This window comes from Artemia sp. Qi Xiang Cuo, chromosome 20 (genome assembly GCF_049724085.1).
Source record: "Artemia sp. Qi Xiang Cuo chromosome 20, ASM4972408v1, whole genome shotgun sequence".
Taxonomy (NCBI): domain Eukaryota; kingdom Metazoa; phylum Arthropoda; class Branchiopoda; order Anostraca; family Artemiidae; genus Artemia; species Artemia sp. Qi Xiang Cuo.
Window position 1 is genome coordinate 25235830 of NC_142813.1, and position 15954 is coordinate 25251783.

The 15954-nt window shown below is 35.1% G+C and overlaps 1 protein-coding gene across 2 annotated transcripts in view; it reads right to left on the reverse strand.

Moving 5' to 3' along the window:
* Nucleotides 1–4920: 4920 nt before the first annotated feature.
* The window catches only part of PlexB (plexin B), a 305515-nt gene continuing 294481 nt past the window's right edge, over nucleotides 4921–15954 (reverse strand). For both annotated transcript variants that reach the window (XM_089106186.1, XM_089106185.1), the window contains 4 exons: nucleotides 14414–14636; nucleotides 11579–11947; nucleotides 10331–10502; nucleotides 4921–6909 (listed from right to left, as the gene is read on the reverse strand). In XM_089106186.1, coding sequence (XP_088962312.1) covers nucleotides 6802–6909; nucleotides 10331–10502; nucleotides 11579–11947; nucleotides 14414–14636 — 872 coding nt within the window. In that variant the 3' untranslated portion in view covers nucleotides 4921–6801. The remainder of the gene's footprint in view (nucleotides 6910–10330; nucleotides 10503–11578; nucleotides 11948–14413; nucleotides 14637–15954) is intronic.

The following is a 15954-nucleotide window of genomic DNA, read 5'->3' on the forward strand; positions in this document are numbered from 1 at the left end:
AAGTAAGGAGCGATTGGGCCCAATAGTAACCAAAAATCTAAAACCGGAATTTTAATAACAATAAATACCTCAAAAGAATTGGCTTTTTATTCTGAACCCAAATATATAAATTTCATGAATTTCCATGTTACCAATCAAAAGCTACGAGCCTGAGAAAATTTGCCCGATTTTCGAAAAAGGGAGAAAATAATATATATAAGAGAGGCTGATCATTACTAAGTCGTTGCTCTTTATGCTGAAGTCATAGAGTTTTTGAAAAACATTTCTCATTTAGATTCACCAGCCCTTATGTTTTAGGAGTTGTTGTTAAAGAACTGGGACAAAAAGTGAAACTTTAACGGAAAGAGCAAGGGAGGAGGAATGGGCAGCCCCCCTCATATACAGAGTTATTTTCAGTTGAGAAAACTCGTGTTTTTTATTGAAATTCTTGCCGTTTTTCCAATCATGCAAGGAAATCCCCCTCCCCCCTATAAGATTTCTCATGGAGAAACCCTGGACATTTTATTCCTCCCGAATATAACTTTTCCCAGCAGAAAATCCTCCTGCAGAACTTCCCCCCCATCTGGATATAGCCTTGGTGCCCGTATACATATTTTGTAGATTAAATACACTGGAAACATTGTGGATTCAACGATAGATTGACGAAAATAACAATAAATTGCGGTTACACATATGGGTTGCTTGTTATTATCCACCCTCTATTTTTTTTGGAAAGTAAAACGCAAAAGATGAATACATGTCTTGTTTGCGAAAGGCTATTTTGTCTAAGGTATTGAACCATGAGATGAATAGAATTAACTGGTGTCTTGTGAGACAGTTTAAGATACTGCTTGGAGCTACTTAATTTAAAATCCTTAGCTTAAGTTCTTGGAACTTTAATGCCAAGATTCAGGGCTAATATAGTTTCGACCATCTTGAGCTTTGCAGGTTCAAGTGCTATCTATATCAGGTGGCGAAATCTACTATGTTTTCAAGAAATTGATGATAATGATGGCCGGATGGTACTTGTTTTGGTCTTTTTTGTGCAGATTGGCCTGCTCTTTTTAACCACATACAGCGTTTTCTCACGCGTTTGGGTAAGTCACTGGTTCCTGATTGTTTTCTTGTGGGTAGTGTTGATTCTGTCCTATATTGTGGTAAGAATCCCGAGTCTTGTTCGAGGTACTGCTCCATTACTGTTTCTTATCTTTAAGCAGGCTCAGAAGACATTATGCTTCCATAGATTGTGACCTCATGCAGGATTCGGCTTCTAACAAAGTTCCACTTTTTCACTAAATCTGCAGATGATGAGCCTCTCATAATTTATTTCTCTCTCAAGCTTTAGTTTCTCTTTTAAATTATGGAATTGGTGTCTCTACTATTTTTACATTAAGATATTAATATAGCAATTCTGTTTGCACAAATCAAATGCATGCCTCAGATATCCCTGCGGCTAGGACAGTTGCTATTGGCTATGAACAAGCGATTAGCAATTAAAATGGTTTCCCGACAAGTTGGTGGGCTTTTCCCATGTATTTTGGCTGGTGTTTTCAATCATTACGCATTTTATTTGTTGGATGGTCATAGCAAGGCCGTATCCGGGGGGGGGGGGGGGTAACCCGGTTTGACCCCCCCCCCCCCGAAAATTTTGACTGAGTCGAAAATTAGTAAACCCTAGGTAAAAATCAGTAAAATTAGTCGAAAACTGAGTAAAAAATTAGTAAACCCCTCCCCCCCGAAAAAAAATCCTGGATCCGCTCCTGGGTCATAGGTATCGATTCTGAAGGGGGGGCATTTGCCCTTTCTAGATTTTTAAACACCTATTTTGCTATTTTTCATTGAAAAAATTAACACAATCACCCTCCTAGATTTTGAAAACTATATTACCCGCCCCCCCTTCATAAATTGACGGCACTTTTTAAATACTGTTGTTCCATTCATTTTTCCATACTCGACAGTGTGCTGTATTTCTTTTTTACTTCTAGTGGTAAATAAAAAACAAAATAATAAAAAAAAACTTATTAATTCGTTTTTAGATTTCAGTTGCTGCTTGCGTCTTTCGCTACTGCTACTACTAAAAACTCACCGCAGCACCAAGCCACCTAAGACCAACATAGCTATGTACGCTCCTCCTCCATTCCAATTTATTCAAATCCTTAGTCTTTACTCCTTCCCAAGAAGCTCTTATCTTCTTTAAATCTTTCCTTACGACATCCTCCTGGCCAATTTGACAACGACCTGCTTCATATTTCAATACTAATTATAAAACAAAATATGCTTAAATTTTCTCATAAAACCAATGCATATAACTTTTAGAGGAATACAATTTATAATTTTAGATCCATTCTACAACCGCTTTATTTATGATTTTATGAGTTTGACCCTATACATGAAATAAAATCGGTCAGTAGCCCAATTTATTGGTAAAAAAAAAAAAAAAAAGTAAGTCTTTCTTAGCTTTGGCCAAGATGAAAAACCAATTTTTATTTCCCTTGACATACCCTAATTTTACACCCATTTCCTGGATTGATGTTGTTGTTTTCGAAATTATCGTCCAATCTCTTAGAAAGCCTTGAACTGTTTTAGAATATTTGTTGTTCTTTCTGGGCAATCCCAAGCGCAAATATTTCTTTGCGTTATTTTTTAGGAGTATATTTCGACCAACATCCTATTACCTCTTCGCAAGTTACATTTAGTTGGAGATACAATTTATCTAAAAGCCAAAAAAAAAAGAAGAAAAATCCCCCATTTGCATTCTCGTAAAACAAATATTAGGGGTAATTCAGCTCTTTTATTCGGGTCTTCAATCACACAATTTGTTACTTACTAGCTCGTACTATATAGCTCACAAAAGAAGCTAGTTCTTATAAAAAAAAAGTTGATTCAATTAACTTTAATTTCAAAATTGGTAATTATTATGGATCAGTCAGCACCAAAACTGTGTTGTAAATAGTGAAAACACTGGCCAAGAGTGCTGGTAATAGCGGATTAGTGTCCATAGTAAGCAGTACTGAATCGTCAAATGAAGGTTATCTTTATGTTATACCAGGTTTTCCTAACAAATTTTCATTAAATTTAGAGTGGAAGTCAAGTTGGTCATACGTTTCAAATCTATTACTACTACTACTAACAACTCACTGCAGCACCAAGCCGCCCGAGGCCAACGCATCTCCACACGCTCTTCCCTGTCCCCTCTTCCTCCATTTCAAATTAAATTAAGAAAAATCCGATTATTAGTTAATTCCGATTATTGATTAAAATCCGATTTATTAATTAAGAATAAAACGAACACCCAATTGATTTCAGGAAGCTAAAAAGACTTCAGAAAATAAAAAAAAAGGCAAAACTCCAGTGTTATATGTTTAAACTTTTTCGAAGGAAACTTCGGACGAAACCGACTGTTGAATTATCACTCCCCCCCCCATTCTCGTCTAGTAACGTAATCAAAGTCTGCCCTCGCTCTCGTCTAATAGCTAGTTTAAGGGATACGATTTTCAAGAGTGTCATGAATCCACCAGGACTGAAAACTTTATGGAACTGGTGCAAAAACAGATAAATTTGATTCAGTGGTTTACCCCAAAAAAATCATACAGGGATCTTTACTATCCCTTGAAAAAGTTTAAATAGAAAGCTGTCTGTCATTGGAGGAGAAAGGGGGCGGGGAATATATTGTAACTTAGTAACTATCATTTTGGACCTAATATTTAAAGTAGGCAGTAGGCAAGACAGCCATGAAGATGAAGACATTCTGATAAATTTGTGATTTCTTTCCATTCGTTCCTTACAAAAATCGAACAGAAAAATGAATTATTTGCACTTTTATTCGGAAGAATTTCGACATTTCTGGGAAATTTACGGGGAACACATGCAAATTCAAGAGAACAAAACGTAATAACAGATATGGTTCTTCTAAAATAATATACACCTCCCACCCAGTAAATTTTAGCTGGAGCCACCTATGCCTGTTTTCAATAAATAAATAGAAAATCATAATCAACATAATTTACTTTCGTTTATCTGTACATAATTAAATACACACTAAGTACATGTTTATAACAGTAAGAAAAAAATATGGCTTTCTGCCAAATTTCTAATAAACTTGACTAGAAAATTAAAAAAAAAGCTTCTTTAATAGTAAATCCAATTTTCATGTGGCCAGGGTTGCCACCTCAACAATATTCCTGCTAGAATGATATTGTTAAACATTTGATTTCTGTTTTGGACACATTTAATTTTATATTCTGTTAATAAATATAGTTTAAGCCAGCGTTGAGCAGAATCTAAGACTTAAAAATTGGATAGATAAATATATATATATATAGAGATCTAATTTTCACTTTTCAGAAAGCCAAGTTTGATTTTAAGTATCAGAAACTAGATTTGGCCACGTTTGTATAAAATAAAAGACTAAAATGGGTAGCAACCCTGGATGTAAATAAACATAATTAACTTCTTTATAAGTAAATTCAATAATTTAAAACACAGTGTAAAACAGTAGTTACGAGTTCTCAAAACTTATGTTGAATGAGAAAAAATAATATTGACTGAAAATTTCAGTTGATTGTTAATTAGTAACCTATTTTGTCAATAGGTTAGACCCTTTATCTAATCTTTAGACCCTAAGGCCCCCTTTATCTAATTACAATTTTTGACCTGCTTTTGTAATTACAGATATGCATTTTAATACCATAAAATCTCAAGTAATTTCAGTGTTCATTTTGAAGAACAAAAGATGACTACACCTGAACAGAACCTTTGTTATAAAACATAGAATTGTCATGGAATTGTCATAAAACATGGGATGTATTACATTTACATGATGATATTTCGAAATTTTTTTTATTGAAAACAGGGATCCCAAAAAGTATTTTTTTTTTATTTAAAGCAGATACGGCATCCTATCAAGGTGGTATCCAGAGGGGGGGGGGGGGTATTGAGCAAACAAATTTAAATTACAATACCTCGATTTTTTTTTAAAGCAGGGGTGCCAATAATTAAATTATTTTTTTTAAATTAAAGCAGAGACGGTATCCTATCAAGATGGTATCCAGAGCGGGGGGCATAGGGGTTATTATATTTAAGTGATAGCTCCTTGATTTTTTTTTTATTCAAAGCAGGGATGCCAAAAAGTTGAAAGTTGACAAAAATTAACAAGATTTTCGTGAGATATACTTGATACAGCACTTGCATGGTTTTATCGTCCAAAGGGAAAGGGACATATGCGTCCAACCCGTTTTTTTTCTAATTGATGACACGGGTTTACTTTGAAAACACTCATTCAGAAGTACCAGGCAGATTCACACTAAAACGAATTGGTGTGACGAGAGCGATATCGACATCCCACCTAACGTTGCGCTCGAGTGACAATGGCGCCCTTGGGTCAGTGCCCAAGTTACATTAAAAGGCCAGGTCATGGCGGATGTCTATGGCGGATTTTTTTTTTTTGGGGGGGGGGGGCAAAATAGGGTGATTCGAAAAAAAAATTTAGGGGGGAGGGGGGCGCAAAACGGGTTGAACCGATAAACTTGCGTTAGGAGCAAGTTTAATTAACTCAAATTTGAATTAATTAAGTAAATTACACTACTTTAGACTACGCTAGGGGGGGGCTCACCCCCCCCCTCTGGATCCGCCCCTGCCTCAGGGCATAACTTCAAAAAACGGCATATTACTGCAGTATTACTGCATATTGAATATTTTAAGTTCATCTTTCAAATTCTTAAAAGTTAACCATAGTGTCTAAAAATGTAAGTGCTTTCGCCGTAAAGTGTATTTTTCAAGCCTTTTTGAAATAGACGATCAGTTTTAAAGATAAAAAAGGCAATTAAAAAGAAACACAATTTTTTTTTTCAGATTATACAGATTCACAAAAACATTTATTTCCGACTTAACATTTAGGGATAAATGTATGACAGAAACAATAAAATGCATTATATTTTCGTTCATTTTAACACAAAAGTGTAATATCATAATTATATAACTTTTATATTAAAAAAAGATATACATAAATTTATATTGAAACAACTGTTTTGGCAATATCCAGTAATATTTATAAATCAAACAAACCCATGTTTTCAGCATGACTGGGAAAGTCGAGCTGGATAGATTTCTTGTACCTTCGCTTGAACGTTTCAAGCGAGAGGATTTCAGGGATTCCTTCTACTGGGAGGCTATTCCAGGTGGCCACGGATCGTCGGGCGTAGGACATTTTTAGATGTCCCTGACAGGGAAAATATTTACCCACTTGTTAGTTTTACCCTCCCACTGTGTAGAGAAAGCATGTTAAGCTACAGCTTCCCAAATCGAGTGCCAAAGAATCACAGGGAAAAGCTAGGGCTTAGCACAAAGTAAGATCATGTATCTATTTAAGGTAGTAGCGGTCTGTGTTAGCCCGGATTCAAATGCAAGCACATGAGACCCCTTTAATAAAAATACAAAGGCTGGCCAGACCATTGATCACATCAAACTGTCATGACATCCATGGAACTATGTATAGGATTTCAACCTATAGAAAATTTACTAGTGGAAGAAGCAAATATAACACAATTCTCTGTTTCATAAACGGGCTGTGGAAAATAACTGGGGAACTAAATTAGCGCATAATTTCTCTGAAAAACAAATTCAAATTATTCATACTGATTTACACTGCGCAATATTAGGCACTCTCATAAGAAACAAAAACTGGTGACTCATTAATTTGCCAAGAAATATTGTCCATATTGGCAAATAGTACAAAAATATCACAGCTTTGAGTACCAGCCACGAAATGACTGAGTACATCCTTTTTATGCAAAACAGAACAAAATAAAGTTCACTATAAAGAACTTAACACGTGGATGTTTCTTCGCCTTCCATTGTGCAGGAAATATTCTCCAATTTATGAGTTAAATGCATTTTTCGGCAGTAAATATCCGATTCCAAATTCTCCAAAATCTAAAATAATGGGAAGTTAATTATTTAATTTAGTTAATAAAAGAAGAAAAAACAACACTGAATTAAAAGAAAAACAACAACGAGGATTGCTAAAAAAGCAGAATCTAGCTGATGGGGTGAGTAGGAGGAAAAAATTGAAAAACAGAAGGAAAAGGAGAGTAAATCTGACTTTCAGTGGATCGATAAAAATTTGGAGATGATCAGTGCCGTCGTTTGGAAGGGGCAATGATTTGGAAAAAAAACTTATACTATAGTATATGCCCCTTTACTCTCTGGATTTAGACCCCTCTCCCCCCCCCCCAAATAAAAATACTGGAGCTATGCTCCAGGAGAAGAGTAACCCAAAAATAGATTACAAAAAAAGCTATGTTTGCTTTCAATATACAGATTCACGATTCCTGTTTTTTATATACTTGAAACATTCGTCTGAGAGTTTTTTTTTAGATTTTAAAGATCTTCATTCGACTTCAAAGACAAACTTTAAATACGTGTTTTTAAACTAAGAGTTCTCTTCCAAATTCTTCATGTAAATGTTACCGTCCAAGTTTTGACTATCCAGATCTTTTAGCAAAGGCGTTAACGCCCTTACCTACTGTATAAAATACAACAAGTTTATACACATATATAAAATACCTTGGATGTATTCCCATTGCAGTACTTGCGTGATATAGCGACCACACTCAAGAATTGAAGCTATATTAATCATAATGAAATATACAAATATATAATGAAAATATAATACTTTAGTAAAAAAATTATGGAAACTATAACCGAGAATTATGGAAAGCATGCCGCCCAGAACGCATTATGTTAAATACCTAACCCAACTAACTCTATATTTTAAATATTTAATTAAAATATACCTGCATAGTAGTTTATCTCGCTCAGGCTAAGCTGATTATTTCTGAGTGGACACAGAGAACCGGTTTCACTACAAATCAAGAACAAAGTGTGGTCGCTATAACACGCAAGTAATTATTAATTACTAGTAATTATTGTTTTTTTTTTCTTTCACCAAGCGGTTGTTGTTTTGGGTGTACCGACCTGCAAATCCGATTCCTCCCTATATTTTTGCTAGAAAAAACAAACTGCAAGCTCAAACCCATTTTTTGAGCTTGGACAGCCATAAAACCACCGTATAGCCCCATTTTGTAAGTAGTACTCAACATCCCTCACAGCCAACTACCTTTTGTCCATTCCACTCAGCTAACCCACCCTCACAGACCCTTGATTCCAACGAGATGGAGTTCTCATGTGAGCTTGATGGAGGTCCAGGGATGGGATTCTATACCTATACCCTTACCCACCACTCTAAAATCTTCAACCAATGTTTATACAGCATATCCTCGCTAAGGCCAATCTGCATTCACCTCTGCTCAGCTCAAATCGTCACCAACACCAACGTCTTGTACAACCAATAGCTCTCCAATATTTCCCCTTACTTTCGCCTCCATACCCATTTCCCGTACTGAGGTTAAAACAACCTGCGTTCCATTTAAAGAGGGTTTTTCAAAATAAAAAAATTTAATAATTCCAGTCGCATTAGTATTTGATACTACCTTTTAATTATTTAAGATAAAAGTGATAAACACAAGGTAATCTGCAAAAAGCAACAAAAAGTTTCAGTAAGAAATCAAATGCTCCCGTCTAGGGATAATCATTAAACATAAGGCTTTTCACAAAAGACAAAAAAGAATATTAGATTTAATGATTTTTAATGAAATATTACCTTAAACTACACTACCTTTTCAATTTTCTTTTCCTTTTATCGTATGGAATTTTTTCATGTTTTCATGTTATTTTCTTGATTGTGTAATCTATTTAATCTCGTTTTTTTCCGTTGATGAAAGCTTCAGGACATACGTATTTTGCCATGTTATTTTTTTCACTGTCTTAATTAAAAGTCTTCATTTCGTTTTAACTCAAAAAGTAAAATTGCAATTAACATAGTTATTTATAGAGTATACGTTATTATAACATATAACATAGTTATATTCTAAAACGCATGAGTAAAGTCCGAGTACAATGTTCATTTTCAGAAAACAAATTAAAGGAATTAGTTCCCTGGGTTTACTTGTTAGTACACAGAAATGTACACTTTTAGTGTTTGGTTCCTATTTGGAGTAAGCTCTGGTATAGTGAGCCAACAATTCTCAAAACTCATCAGGTGAAACAGCATCAGACAGCCTCTTACTCTGTTGACTCTAAAACTGACCACCTCGACTTTAAATGAACAAAGACATTCACCAATACCCAGCATGCCCAAATGAAGTGTCAATGAAGGAATTGACAACGCAGAACCTTATACGAGGCCAGTCAATTTTGGGAAAGAAAATGATTTGGATTTAAAAAAAGAATGTAGTATCTTTTCATGTCTTACTCACTTATTTTCGAGCAGTTGCGAGAAAAGATAAAGGCGTTTTAGCCTCAGAAAATATTTATTTAAATATAAGAATATACATTTATATAGTATTAGTATTTTATTTATTTTATATAAACATATATTTATTTTACTATAATATTTATTAATAATTGACTAGTCTCCATTTTGTTTCTAATTTTACGACTACTTTCTATTCTTTATTATAAGGATGTTCTACTGCTAACAAATAACTGAAGCACCGCGCCGCCTGAGCTCAACAAAGCTATGCACAGTCCTCCTCCACCCCGATCTATTCAAAGCCTCCATCTTTACACCCTCTCAAGAAGTTCCAATTTTCATTAAACCTTTCTCACGACCTCCTCCCACCCCATAGGGGTTGACCTGCTTTTGTTTGGCCCCAGATTGTTGACCGAAAAGGACGATCTTAGGCAATTTGCTATTTTTCATCAGTAGAACGTGTCATAGCCATCTTAACCTTTCTCTCCATTAGCCCTAAACATGGGCTAATGGGCATCTTAACCTTTCTCTCCATTAGCCCTAAACATGGGCTAATGGGTTTTAACCACATTTTTCAAGCAGCTTCCTGTGTGAAATACGATCAGTCAGACGGATACCTAAAAGAATACGTAGACAATTCCTCTGGAAAACATTTAACAAATCCTCCTCCGTCTTTTGAAGCGCCCACGTTTCAGAATCACACTTCTAATATATAGCTTGTAATATTCTAATCTTGGTTTGCAGACTTATCTTCCTATTCTTCCAAACTTCACGGCATCCATCATCTTTACTAATAATACTCTCTAAGTAATTGAAGCTATCTACTAGATCATTTTTCTCGTTACCCAACATCACCTCTTCACTCCCATTTATTCCTAGTCTAAGCGACTTAGTCTTAACATTAGTTTTCAAACCTATACGCTATTATAATATATACCATTAAAATAAACACAATTTCTCGTCGTTTAAGACTCTTTTTCCAATGGAACTTTGTGATTTCAAATCACTTTGATAGCCACTAAAAAGATAAAAGCGACAAACCTGCTCTCTATATTTATCGACATATATATAAAGTTCTTTCAAGGCAGCGTTCGTGTCAAAAACACCCAAATGTGATACGGATAATTGCTGCATCCAAGAGTTCATTTCTTGCTCAGAGATGGCTGGCATTACGGACACATCACCATAGAAATTACTAACCATTTCCCGAAACCTGAAAATCATCGAATTGTAAAACAAAATATGACACGTTAATATATTAAACCATCAAAAGAGCAAGAAATAACCTTGTAGAAAAAATAAGCATACTGTGGTGAGAGTAGAGACAGTGATTTTTAATAAGGGTGAATACAAAAAGAAAAAGAATAAATGAATAAATTAATTTGGAATTATCTTTTTTATAGATAAATTAACAGAGGTAGAAAGACAAAAGGAGGAAAGAAAGATGGAAGGAGGAAAGATGAGTGAGATAGAGAGGGGACTGGGGCTTTAATAAGATAAATCCAAAATATTAATTAATTAATTAAAAATGGGTGAATTAATTTTTAGTGCGAAGTCAGAGAATGAGAATGTCACTTTACATTGAATAATATTTTTAACACAGAAAAAATATATGTTAGAAATTCCATATGAAAATATATACCAAAACTAAATGTTTATTGTACACTTGGACAAGACCGTACCCAGGATTTTTTTTTTCGGAGGGGGTTTTACTCAAAGATTTTTTTTTTTTTTGGGGGGGGGGGGTTACAAAAAAAAAACGCATAAACAATTTGTTTATATACATTTTGATACGTTTTTACGAGTCAAACAAACATTTCGGGGGCGGGGGGGGGGTCAAACCCCCTAACCCCCCCTCTGGCGTACGGCCTTGCACATGCGACTCGTTTCCGTTAGAGCTGAAATCTTTACCTCAATCTAAAAAAAGGATAAAAAAAAATTAAATGGCAGAAGAGACAAAATGAATGAATAAAAATGGTCACCGACTATTTCACTCAAATAAGTAACTTAAATGGCCACTTAAATGTGTCTTTATCACCTGGACTAGCAGCCACTCTTCAGCCATATCTTAATTTTACTTTTTTAAAATTTTTCAATAATAAATCCACATTCTTAATTGGTAAATACGTCATTTTCTCAAATAGCTGCAACTGGAAAAAGATGCTTTGTATCTAAACTAGTAATTTAGAACGTTCGCGCTCCCTAAAATCTGATAAGTTCCTCCCGCAGTCAAGTTCCAGTCAAGAGTCAAATAGAATACACAACTGAAGATTAAAAAATCAAAGTTACCTTGGAATGTCTTTGGCAAATAAGAGTTTATTCGACGGTGAGTCTTTGGTAAGGCGATGTTCTGAAGACGAGCAGGCGTCCATAAACGTCTGAGCTATCACGGATAATGACGCATCAACAGTTGGCGTTTTGTTGACATCGAAAACAAAATCTGGATTTTTGATGAAGTTCACCCAGAATCTAAGGGGTAAACTATTTGATTTCCAGGCGTGGAGTACTTCAGGGTCTAGTATATTGTGCTTTTTGGCCCCTTCATCGAGCAAGTCAAATAACCACTTGATTGCAGGGGGTAAGTCATTATCGACTGTTAATATTATACGGAAGAAATCAGTAACAAACTTTTCGATCGTCCCTTTGGTTGACAATAACCTGAAAGAGACGAAAATTGTAAATCAAAGTGAAAATGGTGATGCAAAATACGAAGAAAAAGATAAAGTACATAGAGAATACTACATGCTTACACTCGTTCAGGGATGTATACAGGAGTTGGGGCTCGAATTCCAAAATAGGACGGTTTTTACAATGATTCCTGTAATGTACTGTAAATTGCTTCTGAATCCCTAAAAATAGAAGTCGTGCATACGATGCCCAGAGTTGTGCATTCTAAGGTGTACCACACAATAAAGAATAGAAAAATGAAAAAAAAACGAAATTTAGTTTGGGAAAGTTAGCTATGCTTGTTGGGACCTCTAGCCCCTAAGTGTATTTATGTAATTATTATAGTATTTAATCAATTGAATTGATATGAACAAATATATGCATCTGATACAAGCGATATGCGACCGTTGCTGTTGTTATAGCGTCATTGGCCCTGGATAAAGTAACACATAGACTGGGAAGCGTCCTCAAGGCAACTCCTAATTGCCCCCCTCCAGTGCAAAGCAGCCCCTGCCCTAGCCATACTGTTCCCGTCAATCAAGCAATTTACTCATACCTAGCTTAAATAGCATAATGGAAACTAATAAAGTCAAGGCTATGTGGTCTGGACTTTTAATATTGTTCAAAAAGGTGAGCGCAAATAAAAAAATTGGTGTTGTATGGCTAGTATGAACACCAGTTTAAGCCCTGTATTCAACACCGGCACATGTTGATAATTATTGTGCATTTCTGTAAACTAAATATGAAAAAATAAGAATTTCGCTTTCAAAATTTTGAAGTAGAAACACATGGATAGAGCGGGAGGAGGAATTCAGATCTCCCCCTTACTTGTCGTAAATATTGTATGCACACGTGTGCCATTCGGTTTCCTTAAAGCAAAAAAACCTTTTTAATTAACTATAGTACCCCGTTAGATCACTCCCAGTCGGTTAAGATACAATTTGAATGTTAAAAACTCGTTCACAACTCTAAGCTTTTCAAGCACATAATTTGATTTGTATTGTAAAGCTACTAAGTTTATTCTAAAAATATTTGACCGACACTAAAAAAAAAGCAACGAGATACAACAGAGAGTAAAACTAACAAGTGGGCAAATATTTTCCCCCCTGGCCATCTGGAATAGCCTCCAAGCAGAAGGAATCCCTGAAATTCTCTCGCTTGATGCGTTCAAGCGAAGGTACAGGAAATCCCTCCAAGCTGAAAATTAAACGAGGAAATTACCAGGACTAGCAGCATATCATCATGTTTGATGAAGCGCGAAGATTTTGAGAAAAAAAAAAATAACGTTAACGTTTACTTGATAACATTTTTTTTCAAAAAAAAAAAAAAACAATAAGAAAAATAACATAAACGTTTACTTGAAAACGCTATTATCATGGTCTCCCGTAAACGAATCATAATTTCGGAATTAATATAAACTGGTGTGTATTAAGGCCCATTTACATTGAGGTTTCGCCACCACCAAGGTTCAGCCAATGCTAGCTCTTGGAATAAACTGAATCAAAACGTGTCCACAATAAAGGCTTAGCTAACATTCGGAACTGGATTTGGTGTTCAACCGGTGTGAACTTACTGAAGCCTAGCCAATCAGGATATTTCCTCAACAGCTTGATTACTTATCATCTTTAAAATTACAGCAGAAATGTATGGTACTAACGGGTTTTAATATTTAAACAGATATTACTAACTGATCAATAGAGCACGTTGGTTCATGAACAAAAACATACAATCCACAAGCCTATCAAAGAAGCAGAATTTTTCTGAAGGGGTATGTTGAAAAAGAAAGAAAAGAAAACTAGCTCGAGTGCCAGAGGTATGTTAATTAAAAAGTGTGAGAAATGTTTTAGTAATGAATAAAATATATCTAGGAGTTTACCTGGAAAATATGTTTCATTATAACACATATTACACACAATTATGCAAGTTTATCTTTAGACCAGAGGGAGATACCCATTTTCCAGTTCCAGATCGTGGACGATCTTTCCTCCTCCAATGAAGAGAATGCGCCTCTTTAAAAGGATTTTGTCTTATTTTGAAAAAAGTATAAGATCTACTTTTGGTTTTGAACACGACGGCACACTCAATAAAACTGAAACACATTTGAAGACCTTTGATCTGCAACTCGGAAGGTAAATATTACTATAATGGGCTGTGTTATAAGCAACACACGAAAATTTAGGGGAGGGGGTAGAAAAACGTTTCTTCTGAAATGTAGGGAGGGGGGGATTTTTTATTTTTCAATCATTCAACTGAAAATACCAGAAAAAAGTATTCTTCGGAGAAAATACCCCCCAAAGACATTTTTCAAAATCTAAGGGGGAGAGGAGAATCTAGGAAGCACAATACCTTAGACAATAGACGCCACTGTAAACAATACTATTGTTTGTGAATATACCTCTTTACAAACGATGGCCTAATTAGAACTTAAAAGTTAAAAATTTGAAAGAGACAATTTACCTAGTTAAAAAAATTTCAGGTATAGCTTTGGGCGTACTCCTCTCCTCTCCATTATGGCACCCTTTATGACAGTGCTCATCAAGCGGTGGTCGTATTAGATGAAACGTTGGTATTGTGCCACTACCACCATCCATAATGTGATGATGATGGTGATGAAACTGATGTCCATGATTGTGCAAGGTATGATGATGATGAGAATTGTTGAGGGTATATATACCTAAACCTATAATAAAGACACTACCGTTTTCAAATAGCTCTGTAAGTATTCGAAGATGGAGTGAAGACTATTTAATAAAAAAAAGGAAAGACTGGGATAATTAGAGCTACTAAAATAAAAACCCTGATCGGCCGCTAAAATGATATTTATTTCACAAAGAGCGTGTTTTCATTTTAAATGCCTCTCGAGTAACTGTTGACCGGACTAGAGAACAACGTTCACAGAGAAACTCAAGTTAAACCCCTTGGAAAACTGGAAGTTAACTCACCTTTGACTAATCATGTAATTCAGGAGGGTAGGTCAGAGATTGATATTCAAAAAATGAACAACTTAAAAACAAGATTATTCCGATGTGGTGCTTAATAGAGCTGGACATACAAATGATGAATATGTTTTATTAGGCTTAATACGACTTATAAGTGCTTCAATATGACTTATTAATTATTCAATTTAAATCTTGACACGGCAATTTTTTATTGGTACAGCTACTTGTGCTTAGCTACCACCACTGCAGAGCTGAATTCTATGTAAAATGTTACAACCTTAGAAAGGCGTTTCCTTTTCTAGATTTTGCTCCAATTGTTAAAATTATTCACTCCTTATGTCTTATTTTTATTTTCATCTGATAGCCTAGTATTTTGCTTGGGGATAGTGGTGAGGAAGGAAAATGCTCAGACAGCTTCGAGGGAATAAAATATAAATCTTGATCGAATACGAGAAGAGATTAGTCGATTTGAAACACAGCATTCCTGGGATTTAGATATCGTCCAATTATTTCAATGTTGGAACGAAGGGATTGCTTAAAGTTAAGCTTATTTGGGAACACGTCTAATGGTTCGAACAAAGAACAATATATGGTCCAAATATCAAGATTTCATGGCAGTTTATCATGTTTTTTTATTGCCAGGTTTTTCAAAAAATTCCGAAGGAAGTATTGCTGCAATCATTGGTATGAATGGACGGGGGCATTTCTACATATCTTCTAGTGTCCAGAGATTGCAATATGGAAAGCGACACACACTAAAAATACAACATAATTAAATTAAACAATCAAAATGTTTTTTAGAGATATATATTCGTACACAAAATTTAACATATCACAGATGCGTGATATAAACATATTTTAAAGCAGCAACAGTTTGATGGGGAGGCACCGAAAGGAGGAAAATTTAATGAATTTTTATCCTTCTGGAGTCATTCTGCTGGTTCTCCAAAATAACGTTTCGATTAAAGATGCATGATATAATTTAGAGATATATAAATATTTTAGAGAAGCAACAGTTTGATGGGGGAGGCGCCGAAAGGATGAAAATTTCATGAATTT